Raw genomic sequence first — 27,955 nt, forward strand, 5'->3', positions numbered from 1 at the left:
TCAAAGTAAAGGTCAAGAAGCCAGATTGTTGTTTTGTAAATGCAAATTCAACTCTCATGATGATTATCATAAATTTTCTTTTCGTATCATTCACGTGACTAGCTTTGCTTAAGACTTCAACTTTCGCTTTAGGTAGAAATACTGAGTATGAGTGCTCAAAGGCTTCCGAATAATGAGCAAGTTTCTCGCAATCAAGGACTTGATGATGCTGACTATCACATTAAAGAGGCATTTGAAATCTTACAGCGTGAAGCGACAGGACTTCGCCAGGAGCAAGAATCGATCGACACCATGTCGAAGAAGCTGGAACATGTTCACTTTTCCTCGACTGTAAATCTCAATGTCGGAGGCCACTGCTTCAAGACCAGCATTCAAACGTTGACCAAAGATCCAAACACGATGCTGGCAACCATGTTTTCAGGGAAGTTTGAGATGAAACCTTGTGAAGATGGCGCGTTCTTTATCGACCGAGATGGAACTCACTTCCGGTTTATACTCAATTATCTTCGCACTGGAAAATTAACTTTGCCAGAAGGGGCAACATTTCTAAAGGAACTCCTAGAAGAAGCTGAATTTTATCAGATTCAAGGAATAATTGACGAGTTGAGGGTTTCTGAACCTACAGTTCAAGTGAGCAAGCCTGCCAAGCCATTTGAGTCCGAGATTCTGACGAATGAAAACCATCGAAGCGTGTTAAAAGGCTGGTTGCCTTCTCAGGAGGGCAAATGGCGCCTTCTGTTCCGAGCTTCTCGAGACGGCTTTGCAGCTGCAACCTTTCACTCCAAATGTGATAACAAAGGACCCACTGTCACTACCGTGAAAAGTGGAAACAATATTTTTGGAGGCTTCACCGAGGAGTCATGGACAAGCGGACTGTTCTGTAAGTGAGGTCAACCAATGAATAAAAACTTCGCGCAACCTTCACTGTCATTACCTCATGCATCTCGGCCATTTAGACGGCATCGCCGGTGTAATGAGCTCACTTCCTTCAAAAATATTGGACTGTTGTAAGCGACTTTTGTTCAGTCCACGTCACTGAGAGATAATTTAACGAAGAACGTCCTGTGTCAACAGGAATATTCGTTATCTCTGAAGTTTATGGCATCCCAAAACGGACCAAATTATCAACTGCATACAGATACATCGAAAAGTAAAGACGTCAGTTGAACCGCATACATATACATCGAAATCACACATATACACATCGAACCGCACAGTCATAATACAAAATTATCAATCGAACAGTAGACGTAAATCGAACCGCATAAATATATCATGGCATCTAATTTCACATTTATGAATCTAACCGTACAGAAATTTATTATATGGCTAGCTCCGTGAGCGGGCAAGATGAATCAAATCGTGCGCTGTGATTGGCTACCCGAGCGGGCAAGATGGAGCTAGCTTGCCCGCTCGGGACTACCCGCCGTGTCCCGCAAGAAAAATTTCCCCGAAAGCCATATAATAAATCCTTTATTGACCAAGCTTGTTCGGCCAAGATGGCTGGATATTGGCCTCGTTCTTTTTTTGCGTGTTTATGGACCTCGACTCCGTCTCGGTCCATAAACACGCAAAAAAAGAACTTGGCCAATATCCAGCCATCTTGACCTCACACTTGATCAATAACCCATATATATCGAACCGCATACACACTCATCGAAATTACACATATCATGACATCGAAAACTACAGACGTCAATCGAATCAACCGAACGACACAGGTCTGATCGAACTGCATACGTACGCATCGAACTTGCTCAGATATCAAGTGAACAGTACCGTGAAAACTAATATAATATATAGATTTAGGCCAGCCTAAAAGCGTAGCTCCTGGGCTGGGTTGTTCAGAGCCAAATAACCCAGGAAAAGGTAGAATTTGGATCTGAGTTTTGTAACTTTGCGGCGAGGTTTTCTGTATATTGTTTGGCCTTCTGTTTTGAGTTTTAATAATCACTATTTATTTTTTTCGCAAGCATCTGAACGGGCCGGAATCCTATATCCTCGAATTTGATTGGCTAATCATACGCACGTGACCGTTCCAGCTTTTTACGATACGGCCCACGGGTCGGATTTTTTTCCCCGCTGTCTAAATTTCGCTCCTAAAAGTTAGCGGTAATCGTCAATCTTTTGCCTTTTTCACACATCCGTCGACGATTAGTCAACGCAAGTTTATCTGTGTTCACTTTAAAATGGCAAGGAAAGTCTCTGTAATTAAATTTAATTGTGTGTTTTGAAGTTGTGAGACTTTGCTTTATAATTGTTTGTACCTTGGCGCTGTAATGGCGCGTAATCCTGTGTTTCTCTCGCCGTAAAATTTGAGTCAATTTCAGTCGAGTTTACCTCTCTGATCGTTGCTGTATTTAGAAGAATTTGCGTGGAATACACTTAACGAATTTCCTCGCTTTCTGCTATTCAATTTACGGTAGAAAAGTGACGAAGTGATTTTAAAAGCACCGACTGACAGAAATTGTTTTTGTAGTAAAACTTCAAACTTCGCACGAAATTTCACACCGCAAAAACAACTCTGGAGAACTTAACTGGCGAAATAAATGTAACCAACACAAAGTAGTTCGAAAAAAATCTGTTTTTTAATATATCTTTCTTTGTCTACTATCTGAGTTACTCGCTCGTTGCCAAGATCGTTTTCAAATCGGTAGCAGACGGCGCGCAAGTCGATTCAATGACAAGAGTTGCGTAAACAAACCCATTTGTAATCTGTAAAACCAATTTACTGCAGGAAAAAAAAAATTGTATAGAAGAAAAAGTAATAATTCGGTTAACTTTTAATCCTGGGTCAGCGTCCGGTTTCCGAACAATCCTCCCCTATTTTGAACAAGTTAACCTGAGATGAGCCCGCGATCCAATCGAAAACCAGCACTTGGTCAGCGGTCAACTTCAAAAAAACGCGCCTCGATGAGCTGTAAATTTGAGCCCGCAATATGATCACGTGATACTGGTCGAAGATTGGTCATAAGTGGAAGGGGGCCGGAAATCTTATTAACCGATCGCAAAGTCCGGATTTAGCTTGGTTCAAAGGAGTGCTACCTAAATTGGCTTGTTGATAAGCTTGGCGTTTACCAGATACTGTTTTAACTGTATCAGTTTGTGACTATTATGTGGTACTACACGTCTGATGAAACTTTTATTTATCCTTCAGCTCCTTTCATCACTGCGTCATCTGTGGTTATTAATAGTCCCTAGTTTTTGACTGTCCGTCCTCTCTAATCAGTTCAAATGGCGGCCCAACTTTACAGCTTATCGTCTCTTCCGTCCCGTGCTTTATCATCGTAGTTGATAAAACAAGTTACAAAAGCAGAGTAATCTGTTTTTTTACAGAATTTCTTGACAGATCTTCTAAAGCTCAAGGGCAATAAAACTCAATCGCAGGAAAATATGACGAGTGCGAACGAATGGACACAAGCGGTGGGAACAGCAGAAAATAACGCGCCCTCTATAAAACGAGAAACAAATTGCTGGGTAAAACGTTCTTGCCATATCGACTAGCACATCGTCAAAGAGAAATAAACGAATTTCAGATTCCATATATTTTTTTACCTTTTTTTAAAAAAAATTAATTATTTTTTTAAAAAAGATTATTCATATTTCATATCTTAACGTTCATTACCGGCTTACAGTACGTTACTCCTTACAATACAATACTTGTTAGTTACAACTGACACATTACAAATAATCTTTAGTCGACTATTTTAGTCATTAGACTTATTTACAAAGTTTCGTTGCTAGTACATTTTATATTATAATATATAGCTCAATTCCATACACAGTACAAAAACAGAAACCTGCCAGTTGTTGTACTTTGCGGCTTAGTGAATAATATACTGCGTCTCAGATTACAACCAGAAAATTAACCGGAAGGAGTACATAGAGACAAACCCTACAGACCTCCTAACAGAAGAAATCCAAACTGCTTCCTCTCCTTCCAAAATGCGTCTTACCCCTTCTAGAATCCTGGCCGGGGTTGTTCGAAAGGTGAATAACGCTAAGCATGGTACTGGTCATGCGGTTGAATGTTTAAATGTTTAGGCTAGCCTTGTCCAGCCACATTTGTTCTTTTGCACCAATCTTGACACTGTCTCCTTGCGCCCGGAAACACGTGATGTGGCAACGCGTGTTTCGGGGCGCAAGTGAGTTCAAAGTACGGAACTTGATATAGTGAACGGGTCATTTTGCAATATATGTGCGTTGGCTGTTGGGCTGGCGTTACATATCTTCACTACACAGTGCTGACGAGCCCCAAGAAGGGCGAAACAGCTGTCCACTGTTGCGATCCTACTTTATCGGTTCTTGTCATGTTGGTGTCTCGAAACGTTTTTCAGGTAGTATCAGTCTTGCAGTCTATTGTTTGTCTTCAATAACGCTATCCACCGGATAAATCACTATCCAGCAGATAACGCGGTTTGTTTTGTTTATACTTACCGTATTTACTCGAATAAGCGCCGCGGTACTTATTTAATTTTTCGTGTCTCCGGTGCGGCGCTTATTTAAAGGGCTCATACCAAAAATCAAAATATTTTGATTGTACAATTTATTTACTTCATGAGTATTTTTCAAGGCTTACAGGCTTGAAGTTAACCTAAGTTTTGGCTTTCATAACAGCCTCGTGAATACTTTTCTGCAGGTTTTCAACAACGCTTCACTCGATGTCAATGTCCTGATTGTTGCTGAAAGTTCACAAGATCTAACACAGGATGCACTTTGTCTTAGTCTGTGCATTTAAAAGTAGTTCAGTTTCTCTCAAGCACTTTTACGAACACAACAAACTTAAACGTCCTGTAGTCACATAGTTATTGGACGTTTTCTTCTGGTATCTACAAATACCCGGTATCTTCAGTCGACTTCGATGTCACTATCCCCCTCTTGGTCAGAGTCTAGAAGTTCCAACGATGGTGGGTACGCGTCTTCTACATCAGAATCTGTAGTATCAAAAGGGTTGGGTTGGCTGGCTCACTCAAGATCTCTAGCTGTGAGCGAAGCATAGCTTTTCCAGTGCTACATGGCTGGCCGTCTTTGAAACATTGATAACATCGTCGCATGAACCGTCAACAGGGAGGTTTAAAGCACAGCTTCGGAAAGACTCCTTAATGACCTCTGTTGGTAGCTCGGCCCATGCATCAAGAATCCACTGTAGAATGGCCCTCCTCGGTGGAGCCCTCAAGTTTCCAGCAGCCGTTTCCTCATGAATTCCTACAGTTCCAAGCCATTCATCGTATTTTTCGGTACACACAGCCTTGAAAGTCTTATTCCAACTGACATCTGGTGCCTGGATGTACTTTGTGCAGCCCCCAGGCACAATTACACGGTCAACTTTCTTAGATTTCAATGACTCGGTGATTTTGTCCTCCATGTGACATTCATAGGAATCCCAGGCTAACAGCCTTCGATTGAATGCAAATGCTCCAACAACAGAGTCAATCCAGACTTGGGTTAGCTCAGTATCCATCGATCCGTTCGCACAAGTTGCAACAACTGCGCGATTTTGAAATTCTTGTTTCAAAGCCGCAACTTCTCGCTTCCCCCTTTAAGAACCACCATAGGTTTCAGTCTAGTTCCATCAGCCTTTGCGGCTAGACAAACCGATACCCGCGCTTTTTCGTGACCGGTCGATTTCAGTGTAATAGTTTCCTTTCCCGTTGTGTCAACAGTTGCTTCCGAAATCATGTCACACCAAACTGGGGTTTCATCCATTGCTATTATGTCAGATGATCTGTGCTTGTGTTTCTCTTGTAGCCTCCTAACCTGGATTACATACGATACAAGTTTAGCTACCATTCTTTCTGGATCTTGCTGAGCGATGGAGGTTTTTCTTCTCAGTGACAACCCATTTCGCTTCATAAATCTGCAAAGCCATCCTCTGGAAGCTTTGAAGTCGTCGCCGTCCACAAGGTTGTTTTCCGTCATATCGCGATGCGTTATCTCTGCTTTCTTCATTATGAGCTTACATGAAACTCTTAACCCTCGAGAACGCCTACTTTCTATCCATTCTAGCATGACCTCTTCAAGTTTTGCGCTTAAAGGTTTCTCCCACCTCCACCTAGTCTACATCTTTGCTTTGCTTTGGCGGCCGTTCCAAGCAGACCTTCTATATTACTCTTGGTAGCTCGCCATTCCCTTATTCACCTTTCATCAACTGAAAATCGCCTGGAAGCAGGTCGATTGCCATTAATTTCAGCATAAGCAATGACTTCTTTCTTGAACGACAGATTGTATTTCTTCAATGTTTTCCCCTTGTGGGAAATCGCCTCCTTATTCGTGTCTGACATTCTCTGAACCAAGCACGCTCGACAGTCAAGTGTCATTCGGTGTGCGTGGTAAGTTATTTTAGGCGGCGAAATACGAGATACAAAAACCCTCAACTTGTCGCGTAACACGAGCACATTTGTTGCGTGACAAGTTGTAAGAAAAATGAGCAAGAAAGTCAAAATTTGTAAAGTTTATATGAAATATTTCATATTTGAACTGCGATTATAGATGAAAGTGAAGAATGATGATCGCAGTTAATTTTCCAATTTAAGCAACTGGAAAGAAGAAGCCTGAAAAAAATCAGGGCTTCAACGGGATTCGAACCCGTGACCTCCGCGATACCGGTGCGATGCTCTACCAACTTTTGAACTGAAAAACATCACTATTGTTGAAAATAAATTCCCAGTGCTGGCTTAGAACCGCATTGCAGCGAGTACAGTGTATTTTTATCATCTTATGGAAATACTCGAATAAGCGCCGCACCGCGCTGCGGCGTTTATTAACTTTTCGACCCCATGTGCGGCGCTTAATTGAGGGCGGCGGTTATTCGGGGCGGCGCTTATTCGAGTAAATACGACGGTATCCACTGGATAAGTAGTACTTATCCGGTGAATAGCGTTATCCAGCTAAGCCTTTGAACAACTGGGCCCCGGCATTGCGGGTGGGAATTCTGGGGAGATGAGGACAAAGATCGGCTGCGAAAGGATTATTTGGCCCAGTACATTTGAAGACAATTGTAGTTCAAGTGCAAATAACATGACAGCTTAAGTCATTGAATATTGATATGAGGCATCATCTCGTCAATAGGTCTGGTAGAATGGAAAACATGCAGAGACGCGTTCCTGTTTAGTATGGTCAACCCGCGTGGCTTGGTACCAACTAAAATGCCACTTAAGACACAACGGGAAGAGAGTGCCATCGTCTGTTGTAGCAGCTATGGACCAGCGTTTAGGAGAGGGAACGACCTATATATATCTAATAATGCAAACACAAATACTTCAAGTTACAGTGATCTCGACATCACGTATGAATGCCCTCCAGGACAGCAGCACACATTCTTTACAGGGAGTAACAATTTTACTGTTACAGATTACGAAGTGTTTGGACTTCACACATGACAACAATCAATACAGGTAACAGTTCATAGCAGGTAGTTGATTCACCATGGCTGATACATGAAACGTTAAACTTAGGGTAGAGATGGTAGATTTACAAAAATTCTCCGCTGTGACATGCTTTTCACCTCCTACGAGGCTTGGGTGGAAAGAAGAGATACCCTGGGCACGAGGTTGTACTTGTTCATAGAAAGCTTGGGTTCGTAGTCTTATTGTTAAATAATTTAATCTTTTCCCACCACAATTTCTCTTATATACAATTTACTCAGTCTGCGTATATGGGCACTTCAGACACCCAGATTTATTATATGAAGCCTACCGACTAATGTTTGTCTTTTTTTGTTTCGCAGTTGAAGTGACTGTACTATTAGTCACAAGGAGAACTTTCTATATTCTGATGTTGTTATACTGGTTTACTACAGGGAACACTGAAGTGAGGCTGTTTGAGACTGATTCCACTGAACATGCGTTTGAGATGTAAAATTGTTTGTTAAGTGTTCAGAATTTTAGTGATATTATTGCAAGTAGAATGTAACCAGGCAGCCTTTTTTAGCTGATCTGATAAACGGTCAGCCTATGGTAAAACACGAATTACTAATTTGTTGTTTAGTAAAATACAAAGGGAATGCATATCCTAAAATAGGTTTTATTTTGTTCTTTCCAGAACTTAGCCTCAATGATCTGTCAAGGGAGTATCTTGCGATGACGTTGTTCAATTTATTTAGCTAGTTTCGATTTGAATTAATTTGTATTTTTACTTTTTCTGGTTAGCTTTTGTTGTTTTTCAATTCGGTAAAAGAAAAATGACGATCACAAAATGTTCCAACATTATTCCGCACCCGATGAAACATATCTATAGTAGCCATTTAGTTCAGTGTAATCATTTTTTCATTTTTACGAATTAAAATGAAAGTTACACGTGCAGAATTAAAATACTTATAAATGAAAACGTTTAGTCTGTTAGCTGAGTTAGTTTCTGTGTAGTTCTTTCTTATGCATAATGAGGTTTTGATTCTACGCACCCTTTGGTTGTTTAAACGCTATGTTATTTAATATTCCTGAGTTGTATAAGCTCGCGGTATTTTTTAAGAACACAACTGAGAGAAGTTCACAGAAAAGCGCGAGGTGTAGAAGTTGAATGGACTCGCCTACGGCTCGTCCATCTCGTGCACTCATCCTCGTTCACAACAAGAGACTATGATCTTCACAAGAAGCTTCAACCTCGTTCCCAGGCCTTTTCCCTTTGAAATTGGGAGAGGCGGGAAAATTGAATTCAATGCTCCACTGATTTGGTTATCGTTTACTTGGAGCTCTTGGTCACAAACTACTTCAGGTAGCGTGTTTGACTCTTCGACCTCTTCGGCATTGTTGAGCCCATGGGTTCCTCATGGTCGCCTTCGTTAGTCTGGACTGGGTTTTGTCCGAACATAAGTTGTTTTGCGGAGGTTTTTCCGTGGATCTCGGTAGCCGCGCGATTTGAGGGTTGTTTACAAGATGTCGACAATTCCGTGCAACGCTTCGCTGAACACTTTCGTTCCAGTTCAGGTTCACTTTGAATATTTCCACTCTTTTGTTTGAGGTCGCTCACCTTGAAGATAAATGCTTCGCACTTCCTGCAGACTAACTTTGGAAGGCAATCGGCCTCGCTTATAGTAATTCCACAGGCATGATGAGTTTTCACAGGAAGGTTTTTTGCGATGCCGCTTTTGACCAAACCTCAAAGCATGTGACGGCTTTCATACGCACCACCACTAAACCGACATATCGAATCTCGAGGATGTAGCTTTTTGAGTGTCGACAGTTCCATACAAGAGATTTTTAACACAGAAAACGTATTCGATTTACCAGACTCGATAGCTCACTAGCCTTCACTTGCCTACACCAGCCTCACTAGGCCGCTTAAATTAATGGATTTGTGTATTTTTGCGGGGGATTCCAACAACCAAAAACAATGGAGGATTTAAGAGCGGATCACGTGACCAGCCGATGCTGGGGTCTTTTCACGCCCCTCCCAATTTCAAACGAAAAATCCATGGGAACGAGGTTGGAGACGACGAGCATCCCCGACCTTTTCATATAGGAGCTACACCCCCCCCCCCCCCCCCCCCTCCAGGCAGGCAGCGGAATTGTCACGTCTTAAAATTGCCAGCATAATTGCTATTTGTGAATACAAAAAGTTGTAAAATAGATTTTAATCCACTCTGGGTTAAGGATTTTGACAGTCATTTTTGGGGCTCAACGAGAACAAAAATATTATAAAATGTTTAAGCAAACAATTTCAGGTGAAAATAAGAAGTTTTCATTGCCATTTACAGGTCGGAGTAAGTGGATAACTTGCACACAGTCGTTCCTGTTTAGCATGGTTAACTCGCACGGCCTCAGACAAACTAAAATGTCAATTAATAAGAGTAACTTAAGCGGCCTTTTCTGTGATAGCAGCCTGGGACCAACGTTTGGAAGAAATCGCGACCTACAAGTTATGTCAGAAAAAGAAAAAGGTTACAGTAAGCTTGGATTTTCGTTTGACGTTCCTCCAGGCCAGCGAACGTTCTTAGCAGGGGTGAACACTGTTACGGATTACGAAGTGTTTGGATTCCATATGTAACACAAGCGATTGCTGGCGCTAGCTCTTCGGCCCAGTTTTGATTAAGGATGAACCGCGAACGACCGGTACCAAGCGTTTGATCGGGGAAGACGTCTGGGGATAAGGATGCTACAGGGGTCCATGAAAATGCGTAAGCCAGTTATTCAGAGTGTGGGCTAGAAGCTAATTGTGCAAGAACTTCTCTTTGGAGATTTAACGAGAGGAACAAATGTGAAAGAACTTTACCAGTTATTTGCCGATAAAAGTAGACGACTTACTGTCATTCTTGTAAATACCACTTTTGTACCTTAAAGGTTGAGGGAGGATTTTTGTTCTCTTTTCGTTTGTCATTTTCGCTGGCAAGTTGTTGATCACTGTTTACTTGGAAGGCAGTAATGAATTATCTGTTATCAAATACAAAGACTTATTACCAAAAGGTTTGTGGGATAAGCAATGCAATTTTTAATGGCATTCATGACAACTCAAGATGATTCAAATAACGTTCTGGCAGTCTGAACGGTGACTTGATTTCTAGTTTGTGCCTCTGAAATTCGGTGACAAGAAGCTGTAACAAAACAAGCTAAGTAACTAAAACAACCGTAATAAACCTGCTTTGGAATCGTTTGAAACACATTGTTTCTGTGAATGTGTGAAACGTAGAAGATTGTTCTTTTCAAATATTGAGCTATAATGCATAAATACATTACATTATATTCAGATACTAAAATTTACAACGTTTGAAATGTGAAATGTGAATTCAACCAAAACTTAACTTTTTCCTCAACAAAACGAATGTGAAAGGTGAATTTAGAGCAAAAAGCCAACACTTCCTCAATAAATCGTCCATTAAAGAGGATCCTTGGGTCTGGTTTCTTTGTTCGGAAGATAAATCGGTTTTAAATCTTGTGGTTTTGTTTTACAGTACACAGACGCAGGACATCCAATTGCTAAAATATGATTTTTCTTGATCCAAAATCTCCACATGCCTTTATGAAAACCTCTGGCGTCCAGATCCCACATTCGAAAGCACCGCGCGACGTTGGACCACGTGGTAAAGTCTCTGGGGGCATCCATGCGTAGATAAAAGAGATACGTTCCGCCAGTGGTATCTGGGACAAAGTCCTTGAGGTTTGCACATGGATTTTTGGAATGATTTAAAAGCTTGGCTTCCCTGAAAGATAAGATATAATGAAGGCAGTTTCATTTTAGGACTGATCTGTGCGAGGGGAATGGTTCGATGTATATGGTCATTGCGAATGGTCCAGGATCTAGGCTTATCAGGTGAAATTTTGATGTGTTCTTGGGCGTGAAATCTTACTTTATCACTAAGTTTCTTTCTCTAGGAGTATAGGAATATTGCTTTAATCAAACTGAAAAATGCTGGATGTAGCTTGGGATAGAATAGTGTTCTACAAGGTTAAATTGACTAGGTCACCGTATGTTTTGTAATTCTGTTTACAAAAACGTAGCGGCGTGGTAGCGTCAAGGTTAGCCCGTTCGACTCCGGATCGAGCGGTCCGGGTTCGAGCCCTGTCCGGGGACATTGTGTTGTGTTCTTGGGCAAGACACTTCCTATCACTGTGCCTCTCTCCGCCCAGGTGTATAAGTAGGTACCGGAAAATGTAATGCTGGGGGTAATCCTGCGATGGAAGAGCGTTTCATGCAGGAGGGAATGGAAATACTCCTAGTCGCGTCATGCTACAGAACCCGGAGCGCGTAATAAGCGCCGGTCTGATGGGCCACTTGGCTCGTGAGTTCTAAACTTGACATTGGCCGAAAGCAGTCTTTAGTCTGGAAAATATCGCCCACTCATTTCCAAGCACTATAAATAACAGTTTACACAAATTGACACAAGCGTAAAAAAGGTCAGGGCCAATGTTTTTCAAGTTTTGTTTGATGAGAGAATGATGTGAAGACATGATTGATCATCGCAGATAGATACACAACTTAAGCAGTTGTCATGGGTTCAGTTGTCATTGGTTTGAATCCCGTTCAAGACTGAATTTTTTTTCAGGCTTTTAACCCTTTGAATACCAACTACGCATATATGCGTAATTAATGGTCGTGCTCTTTGTACCACTTGTGACGTCATCAATTTAAATGTCATCAGATATTCTTGATAAGCTGATAGTAGTGCTAGGCTAGCCCTTTTCGCACAATGGTTAGGTTAAGATATCGACGACATTCGACGTCGGAAATCGAAAAAGAAGGTTATCAGTTTTGGTGCAAAAACGGTGGTAAAATGGTCCACAACGCCTATGATTGATCAAGGTCCATTTCTAGGCTTCGCCCGTAATTAACATCCAACTTTTCACTGCAGCCAGAAAGAACATACAATGCAAAAGGTAGCCAGTGTAAAAGGGCAGAGAAAAAACAGAAAGGAAAGGGCCAACAAACGAAATTGAGAACGGTTTATGGCAAAAAAAAAAAAAAAAAGTCCAAATTTTGGCTTACGCGCATGCCCGTAATTGAAGTTTTGCTCAATTTTGTACCTAATCCTCGAAAAAGCTCCCCTTTTAGCACAACTTAGGCTTATTTAGCGACATGGCAGCTAAAAAACCTGACTAAACGGTTAAAAACGCTATTTTTTGGCAAAAGTTTGTTATTCAAAGGGTTAATTTCACAACTGCTTAAGTTGTGTGTATAACGGCTATGATCAACCATGTCTTCATATCTTTCGCCGCAGTTCAAATATATGATCCTTCCTGTATTCACTAAACTTGCAGAGTGTGTAGGTAACTTACCCTATTAAACGAAGTATCTCCTTTTCGTAATTTTCCTTGTACATCTTGTCCACATCCAGCTTCACGTTTGTCGCGTTGTTCAATGCATGTCGTTTGAAGTAAATGTTCTGCATAAAGCTGCCGACATTGAGTCCTTTGGCTCCAAAGTGATACGTGCGGGATATGTCTGGTATAACGCATTCCCGATTCTTTCTGTTGCCGGGTAGTCTCATCCACATATCCCAGTCCGCAGATTGATCGGGTCGGGGCCATTTCTGTTCAAGTTCGTTTTTGTATAATGTCCGTTTTAGAACCCTAAAAGAAACGTATTTGTTTATTATTATTTAATATATATTCAATTATTACAACGCCCGCTTCGATTAGCCTACGCTTTTTGAATGATGTGGCTAGTATAAATTCTGATTTGGGATTTTTAATAGAAATAAATAAACTGTAATCAACTGTAAACAGTAAAGGTGTACTTTAGTGAGCTAAACATCTTTGACCCTGTTTCAAGGCGAATAGCGACACTGCTGTTTGAGGCAATTCTGTGCTAGATTCGGATGATATTGGCTCTGAATTTAACAATTACAACCGTCGGCAGACAAATGAAATACTTGCATCCCTGGCTATATATTAATGACTACTCCTGTCAGATGGGTTGAGCCGGCCCGGCTTTGTTTTTGCATAGAACTTACAGTCGGATTGTAAGAATTTAAAATCGTTACGATATTCGACACATGAAATGAGATGTGTCATTAGTTGACACTTTTGACACTTTATTTAAGTGTCAAATGTATTTAGCACTGTTGTGCTAACTGGGGACACTGCGAATAATGAAACAAATTTCGCAAATGGAACATAAACTATTTTAATAGTTTTGGCATTCTTAAGAGAATCCCAACTGGCAGAAGGCTGACCATTTGGCTGTTTACAAACGTGGTCGAGGAGGTGAACTTGGGTCTACGGAGAAAAAAATTCATTTAGCGGTAGGGTGGAGGATTTGAACCAGGGACCTTCGGATTTCGAAACCAGCGCATACTACGTCCACACTACGCCGGAGGAATTGAAAAACGCAACAATCACCGTTCATTTTGGATTTGTGCTTGCGGAAAACTCGGGCAACGAAATCACGTGATTATCGTGTCATCGTGTCATCGTTTTCGAAAAGCTCCGTTTTCAAAATGCTTCCCGTCTACACGAAAACGCAAAGCCGGCGTTTTCAAATTTCTCCGGTTGAAATAGCGTTTTCGAAAAGTCCCGCTTTCGTGACGGATTAGTGTGGACGGAAGTCCTAACCGTAGAAATAAAGCTTCGTTTTCCAATTTCTCCGGCTTAGTGTGGACGCTGCCGCAGCTAATCAGCTAATTGTTACTCAAACACATCAGCTGTTTTAGGAAATGCAAGTTGTTCTGCTTACCATCCTAAACCAGGCATAGTCTCAACTCTGTACAACATGGCCGGGTCATTAACAAGGTGGTCATAACCCTGAAGAATAAAACACATTTAATGTCATTAATGACTCCTTTAAAAATGCGGAGCACAGAAACCTCTTGAGAAGTAAGATTGAAGAAGCCTCCTGACAAAATTAACTGCTCTTATAATACGTAGAAAATATATACATGTACGCAAGATAACCGAAACACCCGACCTGAAGGGAAAAATCTAGTTAAAAGATCTAGTTAATCGTACATAACATATAACACAAGGACTGCCAGAAATCCAAAGCAATTCTTACAATGAACATGACGCTTAAAAAGAAAATTTCACAGGAAAACACTGACTAGTAAATTGTCAGACTAGTGAGTTTCAGCCTAGTGATGGTACAGCTTTAATCGAAATATTTCCAGCTCTTTTTCCAACTTGGTTTTGTCACTATGAACGTCCTTGGATTATCAGTCTTTTATCCTATAGTGAGTTGCCTTTACATTTTTGAAGGCCTTAACGGGTCTAGATCACAGGTTCAACTAAATGAAATTGCAATTCTCCACACTGAAAACCTTCCATTTCTTGTCGTGTGAATTCTGAAAATCTGTTGCATAGATAGTGTTAGAAGGCGTCAGATACCGATCACTGTCATGATTCTAAAGCTAATACCTGGTCAGTCCAAGCTGATCTGCAGTACAGGCTTTCATCGTTTTCTAACACTGGAAGAAGTTGTTTAAAGTAGCTAAGAATATCTACAGATACATCAAGATCTTCTTCCAAAATAACAAGGTAGTTTGCTTCAGGATATCGGTCAAACGACGCTGTTAGCGATTTCTTGTAATGCTGAAAGTAAAAATTATCAAAGAATTTGCAAAAGTAATTTGTATAAAAATCCACAAGCACTTAATGAAGCTCAGTCACGGTATTTTTGAGTTATTTGGCCACGTACAAAATTACCTTTAAATTGAAGGAAACCAGAACATAGTGGTTTTCTAAGATAGAAAAACACCAAAGAGATAAGAAGAAATCATAAAGGGACAAGGATGGTTAAGGATGGAGAAGATTAACATGTATTAAAAACGAATTAAGAACTTGAAAAATTTAGGATAAGATGACGTAGCTCGTTCCAGAGTCCAGTACACTCGCCATTAGGTCACTGCACTCACCACTTACTAACAAATGTGTTTTTGGTGAGTCTAGCGGAAACATTCAAGGATAATCATAGATATGGCGTCATGCTGAAGTGTCACTTTTTCAGCACGCGCGAATGCTCGTCGTACTCTTAGGTTCCCTCACACTACGCCGGATAATTTTGAAAACGCAGCTTTTTTTCTACGGTTAGGCCTACAGTCCACACTAATCCGTCACGAAAACGGAGCTTTTCGAAAATGCTCTTCAAACCGGACGAATTTTGTCGTTTTCGAGTGGACCGAAATCATTTTGAAAACGGAGCTTTTCAAAGACGATGGCGTAACGATAATCATGTGAACTCCCTGACAGAGTTTTCCTCAAACAAGAAATTCAAAACGACCGATGATTGTTGCGTCTTTAAATTCCTCCGGCGAAGTGTGGACGGAAACATTTGATGTAAGTGCAAAATAAAGTGAAGTTGAAGTTGAAGTTGATGCGTTTTCCAAATGAAACCTCCGTTTTCAAATTTCTCCAGCGTAGTGTGGACGGAGCCTTACATTTACAAATAAGGAGCCGAACATTTTTCAGCAGTTCGGTGACTGTACTTCTTCATCTACCTTGGATACGTTAGCCTTAATAAAAATAACAGCGATTTTCTAACCGGTTAGAGCCGATGCAGATGAGCTCATCACGTTCAACGTTACCTGGCAAATCCTCGAATTAAGTTTCCCTGAGCCGGCATGCTGCTCCACATTCAGTTGAAACAACTTGGCAACTGACGACGGCTCGTCAAAAAACCCATCAATAAAAACAGTTACTAAACTAGGATCCAGGCCTTCGACCCTGCGCAAACTGAAGAGCATGCGCAGTAAGTAGCTTGGTCTGTTTCCAGCCATGATTGCCATAGGAAGCTGGAGCCGGCTGCCATCTTGAAAAGCAGGCGGGCTGAAGTCGAGAAAAACTGGATTATCACCTACGATGGAATAACGTAAAATGTTTGACAATGATCTAAACGATAACTTAACAGCCATCAGTAGATCTAAAATGGCCGTATTATGTTCAAGAATCTGAATATAACGGTTGAATGTTAGAGACACATTCTATCGAAAACACACTTTTATTCAGGTTGTTAATCGGGGATAATGTACTTAGACTACTTAAAAGCTGATTACACGAGAAAAACCTAAAAGTGCTGAAACTATATTTACGATCAACTAGCCGTGTCGGTTTGACTGGTACCGAGCACCTTATGGAAACCACACCGACAACGACAACGGGAGCAACGAGCACGTTTTGGTGAACAAAGAATGACTAACGTTCGCTGCACACCTAGGTGCATTGGCGTAAAACTATGATCTATAAAGCACAATGTGAAACAACTAAACTCGTCCTGGAGAACGTGAACCAGCATGGCTAATTTTCAGGTTTCTCTCTACAGTGGGACAATCGACGAAATATTCAGTCTGAAAATGCCCTACGAGACAGACAGACTCCGCTCACGTTCTGTAGCCGCGCGTTATTCTTCTTAGGGCCGTCACGCAACACGGAGAAAAGCGTGGCGTGACGGCCTAAGAAACGGCCTCGAAGGAGACAAGATAACCAGAAGATAGCTTTGAAAAAGATAGATAACAACTTCTGCTATTGCGGAATAAACCACTTTCGATATATTAACAATCAGCTTGATAGTGGGGCCTAGAGGACACAAACCACAGGAATGAATAAACATGGCCATTCAATTTCCTTGTTTGGTGTCCTCTAAGCCTCAATGACAAGCTGAATTTTAATATATCGAAAACAGTCAGAAGATATGCTTCCGAAACAGTCTATTGCGGACACTTAAGGTGATCCCAAATCAAGTAATAGTTTTGTTCTTCGCTCGTTACCACGGACAACTTAGACGTATTGAATGACCCAATAGCCCTTATGCATGATGACATCAGAAAATTCAAACAAATTTCGCCACTAAGCCTCGCTTTTAAAATGCAAATTGTAAATTTTATCGTGGACAAATTACCTAGGCAGTAAAGATGAAAAGAATTCTCTCGTGAAAACAACACGAAGGTACCTGAGGTTTGAGAAACTCTCTCTCCAAGCGAGTCTTGGTAGTAAATTTTGAGCGCGTGACGTAATCATACATAAATAAACAATACCCTCCATTTGCAAATTTGGCGCTAAAACATGCTCGGGTATTTGTTCGCGAATATTATCTGTTCCGAGAAGCGAACAGTTTTCCGAGAGCGTAGCTCGAGGAAAACTGTGAGCCTGAAGGAACAGATAATATCCAAGGACAAATATTCGAGCATATTTTCAAAGTCAAATGGAGGCTATTGTGTTTATTATCCTTCAAATATTTTTCGCAACACGTGCAGTTTTGAAAATTGGGGAATATTCTCGGATATTCCCCAGTTTAGCTGGGGAATATTCGGTCACGTGACGCGTTTAGACCGCGTTTAGATGGATTATAAGGCCTATTATTCTGCAGTCTTGGAATGTTTACTACTTTGTGCACTATTGTGGCCTACATTAGATGGTTATGTGTCAAAAGTAGATGTGTACTAAAACTTAAAAGGAACTGGAAATCTTAAAAAGGAATGGCAGCAGACATTCAGACACTTCACAACCCAAAATTGGGTCATTTTCATCACAGCCGGCTATGACGGACTCTTGCCATTAGGGTGAAGAGGGTGTCCACTATAACGACAGTTGGCTGTAATTATGAGATTCTCATGATATAAAGTCATATTATTAAAAACTGATGGAGGCACACCTTAGTGCCGCCTCGCTGGCTGATACTTACAGTTGCAAACATTATCATATCCTTCATATTTATCACAAAATTCTTTTCTTCTCCTGCTGACGTCGGAGTCATTCCAGTTGCAGTTGACGACATTTTCTGCCAGCAGTTTCACTGAGGTGCGTAGTGTTACCGGTTTCCTCCACTGGTTATATTCCGGTGAATGCTGAAAGCTCTCTCCATATACAATGTTGTGATTCTCCAAGCGTTGAGCCACAAAGACCCACATTCCTCTCCATTTGATATGATTGATGTACGAGCTTCCTAAACTTTTGATGAACATGCGGGCGTTTTTGGAGAGTGAATGCGTGGCCTCGTCCTGTATCGTAAACATAACGAAGCGTGAGGCAAAATATGCGCTCAGTGAGTTAAATTGCATTTCCTTTCATATATATTAAAAACCCAACGATTTCTTTGGAAAATAGCTTTGGCTAGCTTAGTTTGTTACTTAGAACTCAGGGGTGGCATACACTGTGTCAGTGACGCATATTAGGTTTTTTACGATTTAAGCAATAGAGTGCTTTTTCCATGTTTACATAGGCTATAAACACCAGGGGGGGTTCGGAGAATTTGAGACACACCTATCGACCAATGCGAGTACGTGTAGTATCTCAGTTAATAGAGCACGTGATTTCAACAAGGGCCGAAAGCCAATACTGAATCCAAAGCCGTACGGTCCTTTCTGTTGCATTATTCATGAAAACAGATAAATTATAAAAATAGAGCAAGTTTAAATGGACTGGTCTCTACCCACCTTTACGGCAAAACAGATTATCCTTCCTTGTTTCAAACTTTTGAGGAATTCCACGAGAAAACCGCTGTCCTCTTTGGACTCATATGTATCAAACCATCTCGAAGACATCACGGCGCCTGTTACTTCATTTAAGACCAACACGTTGAGTCCTCTCAACAACATTTCAGACTTGTCCACCCGTTAAAAAAAGATAAAAATAGTTTTTTAATTATAACAGAGAACACAATTATCCTCTCACCCTTCCTTAGAGAGGAAACTTGCAGTAGTTGATAAAATATTCAGACAGAAAACCTGTATTTGAAAAGGGTATTATAGTATTCCTTGTTAAGTTGGAAATAATATTTTCCAAGTAATAAGTATGGGTGACAAAATTCAGTCCTTCACTCCTTCGCTTCCTGTTAGACGTTTTGTGAATCCGCTGACCAATAGTTTCGTTTACAGGACCCCTCTGATAACGGTGTTTTTCAACTCAATAGTCAACAGCTCTTCATCCCTTTCACCGAAACTGAAATACAATTGTTAAAGGCTAGCAATAAAATGACTTGTTAATTTCTGTTCCAAATTCATTTTTAACTCTGCCTAACATCGACTGTAACTTGATTAAACTTTAGGTGGAAACCGCAAGTGTAAGCTCACATAGCGATTCCAATTCTAGGTTTTGAAGGGCTGAGTTGCCATTGCTTGTTCTTCCAATGTCTCAATGTAGAGAGCTCTGCTTAAACTCGAGTCAGATTCCTTGTAGCAATCTGCAGTGATCCAACACCAGCACGATCGAGGAAGTCAGTATTGTATAAATTGACATTTTCTCACGGCTTCCTCTACTCAACAACGTAACAACAATGATCTTTATGAGTTACACTTTCATTGCATGTCTGGCGACATGCTGTCTGTTATGAATCAATTTGTCATTTCGAAAATCCCGCATTATCTTTATAGACCGTTAGGGACGAACCCTTACAAAAGTAACGGAAAAGGGAATTGGGTGGGGGGAGGGGAGGGGTGTGCGAAACATGCAAGTAAGGTGCCAGAAAACATATCAGCCAAATCGAGTGTTCAAGAAAAACAAATTTTGCAAAAGGAGAGAGAAATGTGGTTTATAAGGGTTTAGTCGCTTTCTGTGTTTATAGATATTTAAAAACCCAGCATGAATGTATTTTTTCAGGTTCATAACCGAAACTAGCTAGTACCTGTACGTTGTTTTGGTTCATGATCCGTATGTTCATAACTGTAATGGAAATGTACATGATAGTTTTATTGAATAAAACCAAAAGAAGCTCTGAAATATTGTAAATCACTTAAACAACTCTGCAGGTGGATTACAGCTTGATGCAGGTTGCTCTTACATTTTAGATACAGTTGAGCCCGCTATTTCGAACTCGCAGGGCATACAAAAAAATTTTTCGAAATAGCCGATAGTACAGTGACTTAAGGGCAAGTCCAAGGAAAAAGGGAGATTTCGAAATAACCGAGTTCCAATTAGCCGGGTCCAACTGTATTTGTTATTTCTCCATCTTAAAATAGCGTAACGTTATCTGGCTATGATGTGACTCATGTTGCGTCTTTGGTAAATCTTGCTTGGTTATGTTCTTCGAAGTAAAGACTGCTTTGCTGGAAAAGTTGTGTCAGTTCTCTCCGAAAAATCTATATGTTGTAACAAATGCCCACCTACCCTCAAGCAGCGAATTTGTTTCCATTGGTTCACCAGAACAAAAACCCTTCAGTACAAAAGTTACCAAAATTTTAGAACGCGTAACACTTTGGATGCATTTTCTCTAGGAAGACTCAAACATAACTGATTTTCCAAATGGAGCGTGTTTCCTCCAGACCCTTTGATTAAATGGTGTCATGCATGCCAAATTAAAACAAAGAAGAAGAACGTTACTACGACGTGAATGACTGTTAGATTTGAATTATGTGAAAAGTAGACTGTTCACTATAGCTATGCTTAACAACAAAAAGATGAAAAAAGCCGCTGTTTTCTCTAAATGCTATTTTCTCTTAAAAGGAAGGAGTATATGATCTAGTTGAATAGATAACAGCAAATAAAGGAATGAAAAGGATGAATAGTTGCCTTTACCTCCTGTAGGGAACTAAAGGGATGTGCACTGAAGACACTACGTCAAGGGCTAAATCTCGTACGTAGGCCTTCCTGCCTTTTGCGGAAATTTGTCTGACAATCTTTGTGCAAACATGAACGCAAACGCCAAACTCGCTCGAATCTTTAAAATTCTGTCATTCCATCATCAGACAAACACAAAACGAAGTCGAAAGAGTCTTTTTAAAACTTGGTCGAATTTGTTTTCGAGTACTTTCATGACTTTGAAGTATCAGATGCGAGAGGTTGATGTGTTACTCTAATCTCACTACACTTTGTGTCATATGCTCTGAGAGGCACACTACACCGTGACTCATTTGAGATTCACAAAATAAATGTCCAGAAGCCAGATAAATTTTTTTTTATATGCAAATTCAACTCTCATGTTGATTATCATAAATTTTCTTTACGTATCATTTACGTGACTAGCTTTGCTGAAGGCTTCAACTTTCGCTCTTAGAAATAATGAGTATGAGTGCTCAAAAGGCTCCGAATAAGGAACAAGTTTCTCGCAGTCAAGGACTTGACGATGCTGACTACTACATTAAAGAAGCATTTGAAATCTTACAGCGTGAAGCGACGAGCCTTCGCGAGGAGAAGGAAGCATTCAACGCCATGTCGAAGAAGTTCGAACATGTTCACTTTTCCTCGACTGTAAATCTCAATGTCGGCGGCCACCACTTCACAACAAGCGTTCAAACGTTGACCAAAGATCCAAACACGATGCTGGCAGCCATGTTTTCAGGGAAGTTTGAGATGAAACCCTGTGAGGACGGCGCGTTCTTTATCGACCGAGATGGAACTCACTTCCGCTTTATACTCAATTATCTTCGCACTGGAAAATTAACTTTGCCAGAAGGGGCAACATTCCTGAAGGAACTCCTAGAAGAAGCTGAATTTTATCAGATTCAAGGAATAATTGACGAGTTGAGACTTTCTGAACCTACAGTTCAAGCAAGTAATCCTACCAAGCCATTTGAACAGTCCGACATTCTGACGAATGAAAACCATCGAAGCGCATTGAAAGGTTGGTTGCCCTCTCAGGAGGGCAAATGGCGCCTTCTGTTCCGAGCTTCTCGAGACGGCTTTGCAGCTGCAACGTTTCACTCCAGATGTGATAAAAAAGGGCCCACTGTCACCATCGTGAAAAGTGGAAACAACATTTTTGGAGGCTTCACCGAGGAGTCATGGACAAGCACGCCTGGTAAGTGAGGTCAACCAATCAATCAACACTTCACGCAACCTTCACTATCATTACCTCATGCATCCCGGCCATTTAGACGGCATTTGAATTAATCTTTTGTCACTTGCCTCGGAAATATTGGTGCATTGTATTCACTTTCGTTATCCATGTCACTGAGACATAAACAAGAACGTCCTGTATGCTTGTCAAACAGGATCAAAATGTCGAAGAGTGATATTTATGTACCGAGTTGCCATATTTATGTCCAAATTACGTTATATATATCCAAAGTGCAATATATATGTCCAAAAATGCGATATGTATATCCAAATCCGGCGACCTGTTTTCGTTTTATATATAACAGTCAAATGATTTTACATATTTCAATACGGTTTCGATATAAATATTTCACGGCCTTTTCTCGATATATATTTCATGCGGTCAGTATTTCATGTAAGTCTACATGACCTGTCCCGCATCTCGCGAGCATGACGTTGAGGCCGACATGTGAGTGGACGACTTTGGAAAACAGCAATATGGCGGCGGAAGAGAGGCGAATTCAGCGGATTGTTCGAGAGATCGTTAGCTCGGAAATCGGCGAACCAAACCTGCCCACAAATGTACAGATTTATCAAAGCAACAGAGAGGCACCCGTTAATACTGGTGGTGGTTTTCAAAACGTGAATGAAGAGCTGCGATGCAGGTTTCAGATTCCGAGACGTTTTCCCGCCAACGGGGACCGTGAATGTGCTCTCTCCCCGCTTCTCGCTCCTGACGCTGAAAGGCAAGCTCCTCAGCAGCAAATTGCTTCCAGTTTCAATCCATCATTCAATTATGGTGGAAGAATGAACCGGCGAAGACCACGTCGCCAGGGAACTCTTCCTTACTCACATGTCGGCCTCGACGTCATGCTCGCGAGATGCGGGACAGGTCATGTAGACTTACATGAAATACTGACCGCAAGCATAGACGTCAATCGAACCGCATACGTATACATGGAAATTACATATTTATCAATCGAATGACACAGACATATATGCATACACATCGAACTTGCTCAAATGTCAATTGAACCGTACTGTGAAAACTGATATATATATATATATATATATATATATATATATATATATATATATATATATATATATAAAGTTAAGATGCTTCGAGCCAACAGGGATGCCACGCGCCAGAAGGATCCAAAAGGATTCGTAGTCCAAACCTCGAGTAATGAAATTTGTAGGCAATTGTGGAAAACGAGGACGGACAACTTCGAGCGAAAAAAAAATATCTAAGAAATCTAAAAAAAGGTTTAAAAATTTAATAAAAATAAACGTTTCGGTCAAAGACCTTCATCAGTTGCAGTGCAAGTGAATAATAAATTACAATAACCTTAAATAAGTTTACAGTATAAAAAATGACATCATATTACAAAGGTGATTACGTAACAGTGTCAGTGCCCTGACCTTGGATCTTGTTAGCTTTGTTAGCGCTAGGTTTTCTCAGGGGCCCCCATCGGGGAATTTATTACATTATTGTTGTTTAAGGGCCCTGTTTAGGGCGCCTGTTGTGCCTTGCCGCGGCATAGTTTCAAGGGCTTTGTTTGGGGATTTTGGGACCGCCTTTTTTGAACATGGAATATTTTACACGCGGGTCCCTTCACACTTTCGGCTGACTCGACGAATCGCGTTACTTTTTTGATATTAATCTTATTTGTATTATATTCGATTCTTTATTCTTATTTGGTTTGTGTCTTTTGAGTTTTGTACCCCATTGTCATAGTATCTCGCTTAGTAATCACCGATTGTTTATCATTGGTTAATTTTTTCGTTTTCATGTGTTACCACGCCCTGTTATGTAATCATCTTTGTAATATGATGTCATTTTTTATACTGTAAACTTATTTAAGGTTATTGTAATTTATTATTCACTTGCACTGCAACTGATGAAGGTCTTTGACCGAAACGTTTATTTTTATTAAATTTTTAAACCTTTTTTTAGATTTCTTAGATATTTTTTTTTCGCTCGAAGTTGTCCGTCCTCGTTTTCCACAATTGCCTATATATATATATATATATATATATATATATATATATATATATATATATATATATATATAGTTAAGTGTAAGATGAGGCGTCATGAAGCAAACTTCTAACTGTTCCGGCTTTTAATGTGACGTTTCGGCCTTCGGCCTTCTTCAGATTGGAACAATATTTACAAGTTAAAAAATAAAACGTTAAAAATCTAGTAAGTTTACAGATTTGCATGTATATATATAAGATCAGAAAAATGTAAATATAATTACATAATGCTATAACACCTGAAATAATAGATTACATAACAAGCTAATGTCAACTTACAAGAACGCGCTGGGTGATAAGATTACAACAATGTATCTGTGAGCGCCTTAATCACTAAGTGTATAATAGTCAGTCTAATTCTGTATTGTAACAAGCTAATGGCAACTTACAAGAACGCGCAAGTGATGAGATTACAACAATGTATCTGCGAGCGCCTTAATTACTAAGTGTATAAGTGTAAAATTCACATTGAAGCACGGTATCTTTTGATCCTTCTACTGGAAGTCACCGTTTGGAAAACCATATTATTCTGCCTATATATATATATATATATATATATATATATATATATATATATATATATAGAATGTTGGGCAGCAGGTCAGCGGTTAATCCGCTTGGGCGAGGCTTGGGCTCAGACGCTATTTCAAAACATACATCTGTTTCAGTGACTGATTTAATCCGTGTAAATTGTATTTCTTTCAATAACGAAGTGCTACCGACCGTCACAGGCGGTTCCAGGAAGGAATGCTAAAGGAGTCTCCTCCACCCCTTTTAGAGGTTCTATAAACCGGTTTATCTGGCTCCTTTCTCTACCAAATCAGTTCGATGTGAAAAAAGAGACATAGAACGCTCAATTCAACAAAACTTGTTTGACATTCTGATACACAGCCGGGAGAGGAAAAAATTAAACTGATTTTGAAAAAGAAGTAGTTTTCTAGGCCATTGGGCTTTCATTACTTCTGCAAAATGTTTAAGATCTGGTTTCTAAGTTACTGCTATATATAAAGTTGTTTTTCGTACTATTGCCAAGGCAGCTTTCCTTGAAGCCAATCCAGTTTCGCATTTATTTAATCCACATGACATTGTTGAATGTTCATGGAAGCTGGAACAAAAATCTAAAAAAGATAGAGGCAAGACGACAAGGAGTCTGGGAATGACTTTTTCTCAAATCAAGTGAGAGAGCTCAGTGACCAGGTGATGTAATAAGGAAAAAGTTCGCTCAAGTCGAACGAAAATCTAAAACCAACTTTGGTTTCAACCTGAACGATCCACCCTCGAATGTGGATTGTTTTCGGCTGCAATCTAAGATCGGTTTGGTCATAAGTAGAAGGGGAAATCTTATTGCCGATCGCGAACTCCGGATTTAGCTTGGTTCAAAGGAGTGCTACCTACATTGGCTTGTTGATAACCTTGGCGCATACCAGATACTGTTTTAGCTGTATCAATTTGTGACTATTATGTGATACTACACGTCGTCAGTAAAACTTTCATTTATCCTTCAGCTCCTTTCATCACTGCGTAATCTTTGGTTATTACTAGTCCCTAGTTCTTGACTCTCCGTCCTCTCTAATCAGTTCCAATGGCGCCCCAACTTTATAGCTCATCGCCTCTTCCGTCCCATGCTTTATCATCGTAGTTGATAAAACAAGGCACAAGAGTAGAGTGATCTGTCTTTCACAGAATTTCTTGACAGATTTTCAAAAGAGCAAGGGCAATAAAACTCAATCGCAGGAAAATATTACGAGTGCGACCGAATGGACACAAGCGGTGGGAACAGGAGAAAATAACTCGCCCTCTATAGGAGAATCTTTGTTTACAATATTTGCCTCATTACCATAAGCGATACAGTTTGTGATGGAGCTACAAAGAGATTAATACTGAATATTGAAAGGGCAGAGCACGATTAACTGTCCCAAGGAATTTGAGCGCGATGTATCGAATACTTTTTGTGCGACGAGGGTTTAAAAGCTCAAAATTTTACAAAGAATGTATGAGCTCATTAGCGCTTTTGCCACACAGAAATTTTGACGTTTTTGAAAGCCAATTTCTCCTCGAATATTACACCCAAAGAGCCAAAAATTTCACCACTTACTAAGTTTCACAAGCTCTTAAAGTTTTTTTAGTAAAATCGTGTCTAGTATGATGCCTTGTATGCGCAAAGTCGCCCGTAAAACGAGAAAAAAATTGCAGGGTAAAGCGTTCGACCAGCACATCATTAAAGAAAAATAAAAGAATTTTAGATTCCATACATTTTTTTTACCTTTTTTTTTAAAAGAAAATTAATTATTTGTTAAGAATTATTTATATTGCATATCTTACGTTACATTACTTACAATACGTTACTTCTTACAATACAATACTTGTTAGTTACAATTGATCACACATTACAAATAATCTTTAGTCGACTATTTAGTCATTAGACTTATTTACAAAGTTTCGTTACTAGTACATTTTATGTTACAATACATAGCTCAATTCTATACAAAGTACAAAAACAGAAACCTGCCAGTTGTTGTATTTTGCGGCTTAGTGGATAATATACTGCGTCACAGATTACAACCAGAAAATTAACCGGAAGGAGTACATAGAGACAAACCCTACAGACCTCCTAACACAAGAAATCCAAACTGCTGCCTCTCCTCTCAAAATGCGTCTTACCCCTTCTAGAGTCCTGGCCGGGGTTGTTCGATGGGTGAATAGCACTATCCACCGGATAAATCACTATCCAGCAGAGAGCGCAGTTTGTTTCGTTAATACTTATCCACTGGATAAGTATTATTCATCCCGTGGATAGCGTTATCCAGCTGAGCCTCCGAACAACTGGGCCCCGGAATTGGAGGTGGGAATTCTGAGGAGATGAGGACAAAAATCGGCTGCAAAAGGATTATTTCGCCCAGTACATTTCAAGACAATTGTAGTTGACGTGCAAACAACATGACAGCTTAAGTCACTGAATATTGATGTGAGGCATCATCTCGTCAACAGATCGGGGAGGATGGAAAACATGCAGAGACGCGTTCTTGTTTAGTATGGTCAACCCGCGTGGCTTGGGACCAACTAAAATGCCACTTATGACACGAAAGGAAGGGAATGCCATCTGCCATGATAGCAGCAAGGGACCATCGTTTGGCTTAGGGCACGACCTCTGTATATCTAATGAGGCAAATGCAAATATTTCAAGTTACAGTTATCTCGGCAACACGTATAAACCCCCTCCAGGACAGCAGAACACATTCTTTACAGGGAGTAAAAATTTTACTGTTGCGGATTACGAAGTGTTTGGACTTCACACATGACAACAATCAATACAGGTAACACTTCATAACAGGTGGTTGATTCATCATGGGTGATACATGAAACATTGAACTAGGGTAGGGAGGGTAGATTTACAATAACAATGCACTGTGACACGCTTTTCATCCGGCTGCGCATCGTGGGTGGGAAAAAGAGGGGCCCTGCGTACGAGGTTGTATTTGGCCATAGAAAGCTTGGTTTTGTAGTCTAATTGTTAAATAGTTGAATATTTTCCCACCACAGTTTCTACTCACTCCGCGGATCTGGGCACTTCAGACGCCCAGATTTATTGTATGAGGCCTACCGACTAATGCATGTCTGTGTTTTGCTTCGCAGTTGAATTGTCTGTACTGTTACATCACAAGGAGAACTTTCTATATTCTGCTGTTGTTATACTGGTTTACTACAGCTAGGGAACACTGAAGTGAGGCTGTTTGTGACTGATTTCACTGAACAATGCGTTTGATATGTGTAATTGTTTGTTAAGAAGTGTTCAGAATTTTAGTGAC

At 40.3% G+C, this 27,955-nt stretch overlaps 2 protein-coding genes across 4 annotated transcripts; one reads left to right on the top strand and one right to left on the bottom strand.

Annotated features, from left to right (window-relative positions):
- Nucleotides 1-108: 108 nt before the first annotated feature.
- LOC145485959 (uncharacterized) lies at nucleotides 109-27,856 on the top strand. Of its 3 annotated transcripts, none has more exons than XM_081464627.1 (3): nucleotides 109-880; nucleotides 27,138-27,463; nucleotides 27,783-27,856. In XM_081464627.1, the coding sequence occupies exons 1-2, from the start codon at nucleotides 148-150 to the stop codon at nucleotides 27,446-27,448; spliced, it is 1,044 nt and encodes a 347-aa protein (XP_081320753.1). In that variant the 5' UTR covers nucleotides 109-147; the 3' UTR covers nucleotides 27,449-27,463; nucleotides 27,783-27,856. The 3 variants fall into 3 exon arrangements, with proteins under 3 accessions (XP_081320753.1, XP_081320755.1, XP_081320754.1); XM_081464629.1 differs by lacking the exons at nucleotides 27,138-27,463; nucleotides 27,783-27,856 and adding exons at nucleotides 7,069-7,394; nucleotides 7,727-8,293; XM_081464628.1 differs by lacking the exons at nucleotides 27,138-27,463; nucleotides 27,783-27,856 and adding an exon at nucleotides 7,069-8,293.
- On the bottom strand, nucleotides 10,369-18,952 carry LOC145485956 (protein O-linked-mannose beta-1,2-N-acetylglucosaminyltransferase 1-like). The gene is made up of 7 exons (XM_081464624.1): nucleotides 18,791-18,952; nucleotides 18,040-18,355; nucleotides 15,947-16,215; nucleotides 14,781-14,954; nucleotides 14,104-14,171; nucleotides 12,705-12,998; nucleotides 10,369-11,131 (listed from the first exon to the last, which is right to left on the bottom strand). The coding sequence occupies exons 1-7, from the start codon at nucleotides 18,950-18,952 to the stop codon at nucleotides 10,807-10,809; spliced, it is 1,608 nt and encodes a 535-aa protein (XP_081320750.1). The 3' UTR covers nucleotides 10,369-10,806.
- Nucleotides 27,857-27,955: the final 99 nt, after the last annotated feature.

Source organism: Orbicella franksi, chromosome 4 (genome assembly GCF_964199315.1).
Source record: "Orbicella franksi chromosome 4, jaOrbFran1.1, whole genome shotgun sequence".
Lineage (NCBI taxonomy): Eukaryota > Metazoa > Cnidaria > Anthozoa > Scleractinia > Merulinidae > Orbicella > Orbicella franksi.

What these genes read in the sequence shown, in the direction of transcription:
- LOC145485956 (XM_081464624.1), bottom strand. Translation starts at nt 18,952, where the DNA reads ATGTTGTTGAGAGGACTCAACGTGTTGGTCTTAAATGAAGTAACAGGC. An exon ending in TTAATTCGAGGATTTGCCAG is followed by an intron (nt 14,955 to 15,946) that starts GTAACGTTGAAC and finishes TTTTACTTTCAG; the next exon opens with CATTACAAGAAATCGCTAAC. An exon ending in GAGATACTTCGTTTAATAGG is followed by an intron (nt 11,132 to 12,704) that starts GTAAGTTACCTA and finishes CTTATCTTTCAG; the next exon opens with GGAAGCCAAGCTTTTAAATC.
- LOC145485959 (XM_081464627.1), top strand. Translation starts at nt 148, where the DNA reads ATGAGTGCTCAAAGGCTTCCGAATAATGAGCAAGTTTCTCGCAATCAA. An exon ending in ATGGACAAGCGGACTGTTCT is followed by an intron (nt 881 to 27,137) that starts GTAAGTGAGGTC and finishes TCTCGTCAACAG; the next exon opens with ATCGGGGAGGATGGAAAACA.